Consider the following 12,137-nt stretch of genomic DNA (forward strand, 5'->3'; position numbering starts at 1 on the left):
TCTATATACGATGAAATTTTTTAGTTTTTTTTTCTATAAATATCAATAAAGTTTTATCTGTGGGGCAAAAAGTGTAAAAATTTAATACAAGGCTCCTGATGACCTGATATATTGTTACAATAGCAGTTGAAAAATATTAAAAATACATAGGCACAATTTTTTTTATAAGCATTTAAAGATTGAATTTTGACAAAATTTATCAAATTTAAAATTGAATAATTATTTTGTAGTTAAAAATTTATAAAATGTTCAAATACTATAGTTAAGGATTAAATATCAATAAAATGTTGTTTGTTGGGTAAAAAAGCGTGAAAATTTAATGCAAGGCTCCTGATATAATGTTACAATAGCAGTTGAAAAATATTAAAAATACATAAGCACAGTTTTTTTTTATAAGCATTTGAAGTTCAAATTTTGACAAAATTTATCAAATTTAAAATTGAATAATTATTTCGTAGTTAAAAATGTATAAAATGTTCAACTTTTATATCTTAGGATTGAAAATTCAAAACAAGATTCCACGTAAGTAGTTAATTCTGTTACCAAAAAATCTAAAAAATACATAGGTAATAGCACAGTCATTTTAAGCTCAAATTTGGACGAAATCACATATTAAAAAACCTGGAATAACTATTTTAGTTATTTTGTTGTGATTGTAATGATTGTATAATATTATTTTGTGGGTACTTGAAACTTTTAAAGTATACTATTATATATCTATGATAGTACCCACGATTTGTTGTTGATGTATAACGCGTTATAAGGACCTAATGGATATTGTGATATGACTAATTTGGAATTTATTATAGATACCTATTATAGGTCAATTTTTTTTTTTAATACCATAGATAAGTATATAAGATACCTTATACCTAGAGATGGATATTTTTGGGGGGCTTAGCCCCTAAAGCCCCCCCCCCTATTTGCGCTTATATGAGTCCTAGACTGACATACCGTCTCCGCTCAGAATCGTTTTTCTTATACAGTGATATTATATCATTGAATTCAAATTTAATACTATGCATTATACAGTGACCCACTTGTAATCTAATGTACAGCAGAGTGACATCCACTTACCCACCTTTTTTTTAAATGAATTACAAAATTAGTCCACAACGGATACACGTCTAAATATCGCGGCAATATTGTCGCGGTAAAAATATTGCGGCAATATTATCGCGGTAAAAGTACCTATCGTAAAAGTAAATATGTCGTTGGTACAAAAATATCGGAATAATATAGAATTTTGTTTTAATGACAATTTAAGTAAAAAAAAATATTATAATACAAAATAATAAGTACATTCATATATAATTAATAAGGCCAACACTTGTATGCATTTGCATATTTTTATCGGTTGGTCAAAAAAATAGCTAATTTATACCAAAATTTGTTTTATAACCCAACGATGCTGTATAAAAAACTTTATTTTGCATATTTTTGCATTTTTAGGGCTTATTTTAGCATTTAGTATAATTTTAGAGCATTTTAAAAACTCGGGAATTACAAAATATTAATTTGTTTCACTCATATATCTTATTATGGTTATTTCAACTGATTTATGAAAAGAGGTAGGTAATTTACTCTTAATCGCTAATTATTATTAATCATACTTTTTGCATTAACATTTTTTTATTTTAGAGCATATTTTGGTAATTTTTAGTGTATAAGTGCATACATATTTTATAGATTTTTAGGGCATATAATTATTGGCCTTAATAATTGATAATATCGTTTCCGCGACAATTAAAGTTATATTACTAAACGAATACTGTCGTATAGGCGTACACGAAATAAACAAATTATAAAATTGTTATCTTGTGATAATGAAATGAACCGCGACTTTATTTCCGCGATAATTTGACGGGACACCGTCCACAACGATTAATAAGTAATGGTATAATATTATACACATAGGCGTAATCTGGGTAAATTCTTGTGGGCGGGGGGGGGGGGGGTTAAAATACCATATAAAGTCTATAAGGTAAAATGACACTATTACCCACTTAGTGAAATATTCGATTACGCTTATGGTTATACATTATACAGTATATTGTATAGTATATATTATATTATATAAAATAATGATAAATACTTAATACACTGTATAGCAGAATATGTATAAATTGATGATGTAGGTACATTGTTAATAATTAAATGTTATTTCGTATTCGTAATTCTTGTATAAAATGTATAAGTATTATATCGTTTACTAATATCTCATGTTATAATAATAGCAGGGCTCGTAACATCTTGCATTTGCATACCAATCTTAGTATTTACCTAATGCTAGAGGACGTAGAAATCCATTTCAAGGTACCAAGGTAATTGGTTAAGTATGTGAAGTTTTCTTTGCCTATTTGGAATATTTATGCGTTTTTCTATTTTATTGAGCATATTTAGGCAATTTAGCATGTTTTTGGCCAACATTTTATGAAAGATGCAATAATTTATATTTTTACACTGTATAAAATATATTATGAGAATCGTTTTAAAATTAACGACTAACAAGATATTTATTAGCTGATTATTATTTATAAATATTTTTAAAATTTATTTTTTGGAATTACATTTCAACAAATAAAATAACTTTTAAAATATCAATAGATATATTTTCTTGTTATTACTAAAATGTCTTGTTTTTTTCTTTTTTTATATCTGCATAATTTTAGTGCATATAAATGCATTTTTCTAAACTTTTTAAGTCATTTTTCAGTGTATACTTATATCGCCAGATTCATTTAGAATGCTTATTTAAGACATATTACCAGTCACTTGAATTTAAAATATTTAAAAAAAAACAGATCTATAATTAATATAATTAAAATACAAATATTTTACAAGAAATTACATTTTGCTGAATAATGAATTATCCTTTATATAATATTATAGGTCATAGGTAACTAATTATTAAGTTAAAAGATTACAAAAAATATTTTGGTGAATATATTCAAAATAACATCTAATAATAATATAAACTCACTGCGTTCACAGATTTAATCTAAGTTTTTAGTTATTACGAAATGTGCTTATGAAGACCCATACTTTCAGACCTTTAATGCCTTTTGTCTACATCTTTCTAATCTAAGTAGTATTTTTATTAACTAGATTTCTTGAAAAACCAACAAGACTGATAAACAATAATACATTATTATTTGGTTTCTACAGTTCTACACAGACCTCAGAAGTAAACACTTTACCAAGGATCATCAACCTTTTTAGGCAGCCATGTTACATGTTTAAAAAATCTAACCTATTATATTTAAAAAAATCTCGAGGGCCGTATTTGTAATAAAAGCATGTTTACATGAAAAATACATGGTATGCTTAAAACTTGTTTGCGTGACTTGAATAAAGACAATGCAGGTTCCTTGCAAGTTGACAGTGCAAGTTTAAGTTCCGGTACTATATAGTATTCCAACTATTTTTTTTTGGGTAAACCGACACTGACTGTAAGATACACAATTAATGTAAACAAAATATTCGTTATTATATTTTATAAGCAACAATAGATTAAAAATAAACTATAAACAAATGGCATATATTTCAACAATGAAAACTTAAAAAAACATAACAATAAGAATCTTAAAGAAATATTCTAAATAATTTTTAATTTTAAGTTAAAAGTCAACCGCAGAAAACTGAAATCACATTATGTCATATTAAATAGTTTTTATACAGTTTGAAATCTCATCAATTATCAATATAAAAATAAGTACAAATAACATTTTAACCTTTTAGGTATAAGTAAAATATATACATTTGTAAAAATGTTTTCTTTTAACTGTTTTTGCTAATAAAAACTTTCCAAGTAAAATAAGTTTTTTTGTTAAAAATGTTAATTTATACTTCTTACTATTAACATAAATTATATTAACTAAAATAATAATGGCTTGTTATTACAATTTAGTATATTGATTGCTTGGCCACATAGACTGTTGATTTTAATTGGATCAATTATCAATTAATTGTGTTAAAAGAATGAATTTTGAATTAAAATAAATTTTATTATACTCTGATATTTTCATAGAATCAAATTAATTGAACTACTTGACTCCTATTATAAATTAATATTTTGAGTGTAATCATAATCTATAGTTGGTATGACTGATTGAACAAATTTCAAAAATATAATTAAGTACATGTGTACTTCTAAATCTCTCCCACCGTCGGTCACCATTTGGATTAACTTTTTCATGATATCTGCATGCCTGTAAATATTTAAAAACCATTAATTTGATGCCAAACCACTTAATATTAATTAAAAATGTAGTAATAATAGTTTTAAAATTATATTTTTTATAATAATATTAGTTGTTATTAAGAATATACATGTTTACATGGATAGGGGTTGGTGGGTATTTGCCATTCTAAGTTAAGTGGCTCAGTATGTTAATTACCTACATTTGAACAGGTATTATCAGTAGAAATAAAAATTGTCTTGTTGATATTATTATTAATTCATGAAATCCAATTTTAATGATACACAGTAACAAATACAATCAATTTAATAAATCAAATTAATTAAAACAATTGTATGGAATGGTCAGTATCAGATACAAATATATATATTCTTTTTATAATTTTATGAACATTATACTATTTATAGGTTAACCATTACAGGTATCTAACAATATCTAGTCGTAATTTGTGTACTATATTATCGTTTACACCTAATATAAACAATGTATTATGAATAAAAACAAAGTTTATAGTAGCTGATCATTTTATTATCATCATTTTGTTACATACATATCTAATAACTTTAATTCTACATAATAATATTATTGATAATACATAATCACAGCGTGTCATGCCAATAGACAGATATAAATCATAATTCTTATTTAATTGGGCAGCTGCTTTCCCTGCAAAATGTTCTGCTCCTATGAAAACTTCCGTCAAAGTACTTATAATATACTGTTTTTTAAAAATAAAATATATAAATATACTTTCCAGTATGCAATATCAAAATAGTAAATAATACAATTATAATATTGTATTAATCAGTGTTATTGTATTGTATTATATTATACACAGGTAGGTTTATATTTTTAACGATAACTGATAAGACAGCTTTATCTGTGGTTACTGGTTTGTTCTGTGAAAACTGACAATACTGACTTATTACAGTAGCTAACCGTAAATGGATTCTAAAATCCTACATATTTATTGAACAATAATGAAATAATAACAATTAATGGTTCACTTGTTGTGATAGACAGAATATTTTTCCTAGTGTCTTCTTCCCTCCCCTCTCTAGAGGACCTGTGCACGCTTATGAGTGTTATGACTTATGATAAATAAAATTTTGTTATATTACAAATGTATAGAAAATATATAAATTGTGTACCTAAAATAATTTGAATCTAACAATAACTTGACCCTTATTTATTTATTCATTAATTCTTTAAGTTTTCCCAGATTATGGTGTGTACCACAACAGTCCAAAAAAATCCGGATACGCCATTAATATTAGAGTAGTCTTCTTCAGCATTTATAAAGTAAGAATACTGTTGGGATTTAACAATGTATATTTCATAATAATAATTATAGAAAAAAGGAAAATACCAACAACTTATTTATAAGTAAATTTATTTTATCATTTTATTTGTTATAAATCATAGGTGTTGTCAGATTTTTAATAATGCCAGTTTTCAGTAATCATGCACAAGATCTTTTATTAAATTTGAAATTATAATTATTGATCATAAGTACTTTTGTGAATAATGTTATTTTGTCAAGGTACTAGGCCTTGTGGCCGCACATTAAAATTGTGATCAAAACACATTACGCTAGATTGTCGGCCGGGCAAATTACTAGTATAAAACTAGATGTTATGGATATTAACACGTAGACTGCGTATGTCTTTTTGCTGTTTTCACCCAGTGTGTATGATAAAAGTAAAAACAAAATACATTTAAAAAAAAAATAAAGAAACTGCTCATAACGACGTATGTATACATCTTTAAAAACATGCGTTTAATCCGCGCTAAATAATTATAAAATAATATTCAGCCACGCGTAGGGAATTTTAAACCATTTATTTTAAATCTATATTAGACGCCATTTGGTGTCAAACGCGTTGCTGAATGATACTTATGACGCCAATTGGCGTCAGTACGCAGTCAACGTGTTAATATATAAAATTAATAATAAGCAAACAAATAAAAGGACAATAATATCTTAATTATGTAAACTCGGCTTTAATAAAAATGTACATACTTGCAGGGATGTATTGAAGCCATAGAAGGACCTGGAACATGTGGGTGAGATTCCATGGTAACAGTTTTCTTAGCATAATCTTGACTTACATCTTCATACATTTCTTCAACACTTAATGGTACTTGACTCTAGGATTCATAAACAATTTTTTATATTAAAAACAAGAAAAACTAGCTTTATAATTTGATATTTAAGCTTTATATTAAGTAAGGTTTATGTAAGGTAACATTGTGTTAGAACTGACATCTGTTTTAATTATAATATGAATTTTATAATATAAAAATTATACAAAACATTGACTATGTTGGCAAAAATTAAATTAAGTTAAGTTTATTATTAGAAAGACAAGAATTTCACAGAAAACTTAAATTTAAAGAGTAGTTAAAACTAATCAGTTTTATTTTTAATGCAATACAATAACATTTTAAAATACTTACTTCATTATAACCATAAAGCCACAGTCTTGGAGTTTGGTAGAATTTGTCATAAGTAATATGTAAATCATATGTTCGGGTTTTTAATATTTCATCAACAGATGAGCTTGATAACTTTTTAGGTTTTGTGTGTTCAGGATAAATAGTTACCTATAAAAACAATACAAATGCGAAATTACCTTCATATTTTTTTTTTAGATCAATAAAAGTTAATTGAAAAAAAAACTAATTGTATAATAACTTTATAAAATAGGTACTATTTAAAATATTATTTCAAAATAATATATTCCAGAATATTAAATCCTTTTCCACTCAAGATATATTTGTTATGTTAAAATGTATTAGCAAATATTAATTAATAGAAATTGTTGAAATAATGATTGTTCTTTAATAAAACAATCACCTAGTATCATAATAAATAGGTATTTTATACTGTATATATTTGCTATAGGTTTTTTTACACAAATTTTAATAAAACTTACATTGCAATCCATTATTTGTTATTTAATATTCATTTACTCACACATATAGTAGTTAATTTGTGAATTTTTTAACCTACTCATTGGATTTATATACTTAATACAAATTAGAAGCATTGATTTTAAAATACACAGATAAGCCATAGCATAAGAGTTTTTGGTGACTAAAAATATGCTGTCAGCTGCTAGGTTCGCTGTTACCATTTACATTGCGTTTAATATCTCCAAAAACTTAAATGTATATTTTAAAATCAATGGTATGATTAAATAGTAAAAAAAAAACCTCAAAGAAATTCTTTTAGTAAAATTCAAATCAATTTATTTTTCAATTAATTTTATAGTCTTATTTGATTGTTTTAAGGGCATACTTTGATATTTTTTTGCCATATTTGCATGCATATTTTAAAGTTTAAAAGATCGAAAATATCTCAACCTTATTTTTAAATGATCAATCAAGAAAATTTTAAGAATAGACATTATTATGCATGAAATAAACTAACCGAATCGTCTTCAAGCAAACCACTTTCTACAAATGCATCCATGTCTACAGCATCACCTTCTTCCTCGTCGTCATCATCATCATCCGCACAAACCTTTTGAGTATCTACATTAATATTTCTTACATTTGGGTTTTCATTGGTTGCACTATTTAAAACATGATTATCCGCGTTAAGACTTGTAACATTTAAACTGTTCCGGTTTCCCTACAAACATTTAAATATTAAAATTACGATATAGAGCATTTATTTAACAAAATACAAAATATGTTTACGATTTGTATTAAATTGAACAGTTAGTTAAACTATATTTCTGAACTTTGTAATTAATATTTTAGACAAACTTAATTTTGATAAATTAACTATTTATTTCTACACATACAATAATATAAAATGATACAACATTATGGTCACAGGTATCTGTTATTTGGGATTAACTTTTGATAAGCATTTAAGATGGAATTTGCATGATTAATTTAGTAAAAGCCTTTGTATTTTGAGTTTAAGATACTATAAATTATGCAAGGTTGTACCAATGTTATTCTAACAGAGGAAATCTTTCTGCTAAGTTCTGAAACCTTAAAAGTTTATTGATCTAACAAAGACAAATAGCATAAATATGTGTACAGAAATCTACTCTTGAAGGATTAACTAGGTAATCAAATTTAAAATTTTTCAATAAATTACTAGTGGCTTATTATTCAGAAAAACTGTTTCTGACTGGTTATTTGTATCTTTTAAATAGTTAATAAATTGATATTATTAGTTATATTATGTCGAAATGTGTTGTTGTATTTTTTAACCAATTTGTAACTAATTAGATTCTTATAACAGTCCTGATAACCACATTGTTTTTGTTACTTGGTACTTTAATAAACGTTCATCATAATTTTGTGTTTTAAAAATATTTTGAAGTTACCGTCTACTTATTTGAATAATAAATTGGTCTTAGTAGTCTTACATACTTCTAATGATATCTCAGATATTTTTTCACTCAAAGGCGAGAGTGCAGAATCAAAATGATGCGTCTCAACCCATCCTTCATTTCCATCTTCGGATTCCACAATATTCTCTTGAACTTCACAGTTCTCAATCTATTAAAAAAAATTAAAAATCCAATTAGGTATAGATACCTAGATAACATATTATATTTACTTTTAAGTCAATCGAATCAAATTATTTACTTGTTTACATCGGCGTACACATGGAACATTCCTTGTAATTAAATATTGTTTGTTTTTTGGCAAATAAGATTTAGTTTTGCACTCGTCACCACAAGCCCATTCCCATGTTGGACATGTATGAACCAAGTGGTCACCAGCAATAACAAACTCATTTGGAGTCACTACACCAGTTTCTTTAAATTTTGATTCCTATTAAATACATAAATCAATTTATAATTTGAATAAAAAATATAAAATAAAACAGTAATTAACATAATATACCTTAAATTACAAATTTTAATTACAAATGTCACAGTACACACCTGGCCAAAGTGCACTCAGTACTCAGTAGACATGTTATAATATGTTTTTGTCTACTGTTTACTGTTTACTCAAGAAAAGATAACAAAATTTGAAGTTTGAAAGCAAGACTTGATTTGATTAAAATCGTATTTAAGTCTAGCACAACTTCTTTACTTACACCAAAAAATATTAAGTACCTTTAAGACTGGAGTCAAAAATCCGGCAAAACCTAACGCAGTGCCCTTCACGCTATTGATAACGTTTTGCATGGTAATTTTGGCGTGGGTACTACTTTCAATTAGATGACTGGATGTACCTATATCCTGTTCATGAGATCAAAATTAACCAGTTGTTTTCACGTCGCCAAAAACCTTTTCTGGAGGTAAGTAGGTACTAAGAAAATACTAATAAGCAATAGTAATAGTAATAAGTTATGGTAATTAATGCACTACACAGAAACGATAAACGAACAAGAACGAATAACTCGGATGAATCTCTATGAAAACGCGTAATGCTATTGTTCGACAATTCGGCTGAGGGTCAGTAGATCTTTTGTATCATATACGTAACAATTACAATTGATAGAATAGAATCTGATGCGAAACAGTAATATTGCGAAAACTTTTGTAATGTGATTAATAAATAATATTATGTGATAATATTATGTGCCATTGTGTGAGCGTGTGTGTGCGTGGGTTCGTGTTAACTGATAAGGAAATTATATTATTTAATTGTATTATTATAACACGTTTTTGCGATAAATTTAACGACCCTGAAAAAATAATAGTAATAACTCACAAGACACAGTCAGACACAATCTATGAAAGATAATAATAGTATAATATCGTCCTCATAAGTCATAGATGACAGACAGTCCACAGACATTGAACAATAATAATTATAATCTCTATAATAATAATCTATAATAATATTATCTATGAGTCTATGACCTGTGTCATGTGTTTATTTTATTTACTACGTTTACATGGAATCTAAGAAAAAAAACCCGGAAAAAAATCGCTATGATTAACTTAGTCCGTGGCTATACCTAACCCGTAACCGTACTTGGGTACAGCTATCAAAAATAATAATTTATAATAATATTAATAAAAATAATAAAAATATTATATAAATTTGATTATCATTATTATAATTTATAATATTGATAAATAGGTACATATTTTTTTAATATATTATATTATATTATGTTTTATGATAGTATGATATTGCAATATAAATATCTAATTATTTATTTATAAACGGATAGGTAACCATACCCTATGGTAATAAAAATTTAAAGTACAGTAAGTTGAATCTCAATTTGACAAATATTATACTGAAATTAAATAATATTAAATTATTATAAATTAGTTAAAGTTAATATTTTTAAAATTAATCGTATTCCTGTTTTAAGTATTAATATGTAATACCATTGATTATACATAGTATAATAGTATGTATATCATAGGTATTACCATTGATTATACATAGTATATACATAGTATATAGTATATAGTACATAGTATATACTATGTATAATCAATGGTAATACCTATGCTACAAATATCAATTTTATAATTAAAAGTAATAACTTATAACATTATCTAGACGAAAAAAAGTAATAGCACCGCTATTTTTTATATTTAGTGGGAGGTAATTTCGACGACTATATAAGTAACAAATTTGCTTAGATTTTACCATAAAATTAATGTAACATTCAGTAGTCAATCATACTAATATTTATTTATTAAAATATAATTTTGATGTCTGATCGGAATTCGGAAAAGTTTACAGTACCTATAGGTATAACTACTCGTATATGAATTCGATCTATTGCTCAACAATCGTCCATTTTATGAAGGAAAACGGTAAACAATATACTGCGTGTCCACAAAAACTTTTACACAGTACCTAATTAAATATATAAATATTTGTCATTTTAATATAAAAAAAGGTGGGCAATTGAATGTCGCTCTGCTGTACAGTTAGTTACAAGTGGGTCGCTGTATAATGGATGATATTAAATTTGAATTCAATGATATAATATCATTGTATAAGAAAAACGATTCTGAGCGGAGCAGGGATGTCAGTCTAGGTATTAGAAATATTCATATATTATATACTTATTTATGGTATTGAAAAAAAAATTAACCTATAATAGGTAGGTTGTAGGTACCTATGATAAATTCCAAATTAATCATATTACAATATCCATTGACCATTAGGTACTTTTTACTGGTTATACATCAACAACAAACCGTGGTACTATCATAGATATATAATAGTATACTTTAGAAGTTTCAAGTACCCACAAATAATATTATACAATCACAACAAAATAACTAAAATAGTTATTCCAGGTTTTTTAATATGTAATTTCGTCCACATTTGAACTTAAAATTATTATAAAAATAAACTGTGCTTATGTATTTCTTAGAATTTTTGGTAACAGAATTAAATATTTACGTGGAATCTTGTTTTAAATTTTAAATTTTTAGATATAAAAGTTGAACATTTTATAAATTTTTAACTACAAAATAATTATTCAATTTTAAATTTGATAAATGTTGTCATAAATCGAACTTTATACATGCTTATGAAAAAAAATTGTGCCTATGTATTTTTAATATTTTTCAACTGCTATTTAAGAAATATATCAGGACCTTTGTATTATAAGATTTTAACTTCAAATGCTTATAAAAAAAATTGTGCCTATATATTTGTAATATTTTTCAACTGCTATTGTAACAATGTATCAGGAGCCCTGTATTAATTTTTTACACTTTTTGGCCCAATAGATAAAACTTAATTGATATTTATAGAAAAAAAAACTAAAAAAATTGATAACTTACAATATCCGTAAACAGCTCAAAAAGAGTCAAATTATTTTCAAAATTTTATCGTATATATAAAATGCTAATATAAACATTCAGTGAAATTTTCAAGTTTCTACAGTCATTCGTTTTTTAATTACAACAAATTAAGAAAATCGTTACGTAAGAAATCGAGTAAATACCAAATGTTGTAAAAATATGA

The 12,137-nt window shown here is 25.6% G+C and overlaps 1 protein-coding gene across 1 annotated transcript; it reads right to left on the reverse strand.

The window, feature by feature from the left end:
- Positions 1-3,471: 3,471 nt before the first annotated feature.
- LOC100168321 (autophagy related protein Aut1-like) lies at positions 3,472-9,727 on the reverse strand. Its single transcript, NM_001160396.1, is given in 7 exon segments — positions 3,472-4,211; positions 6,226-6,353; positions 6,663-6,809; positions 7,639-7,842; positions 8,601-8,729; positions 8,820-9,008; positions 9,299-9,727. Coding segments are annotated over 7 exon segments (1,020 nt in total). The 5' UTR covers positions 9,371-9,727; the 3' UTR covers positions 3,472-4,060.
- Between the last annotated feature and the right edge of the window lie 2,410 nt (positions 9,728-12,137).

This window comes from Acyrthosiphon pisum, chromosome X (assembly GCF_005508785.2).
Source record: "Acyrthosiphon pisum isolate AL4f chromosome X, pea_aphid_22Mar2018_4r6ur, whole genome shotgun sequence".
Lineage (NCBI taxonomy): Eukaryota > Metazoa > Arthropoda > Insecta > Hemiptera > Aphididae > Acyrthosiphon > Acyrthosiphon pisum.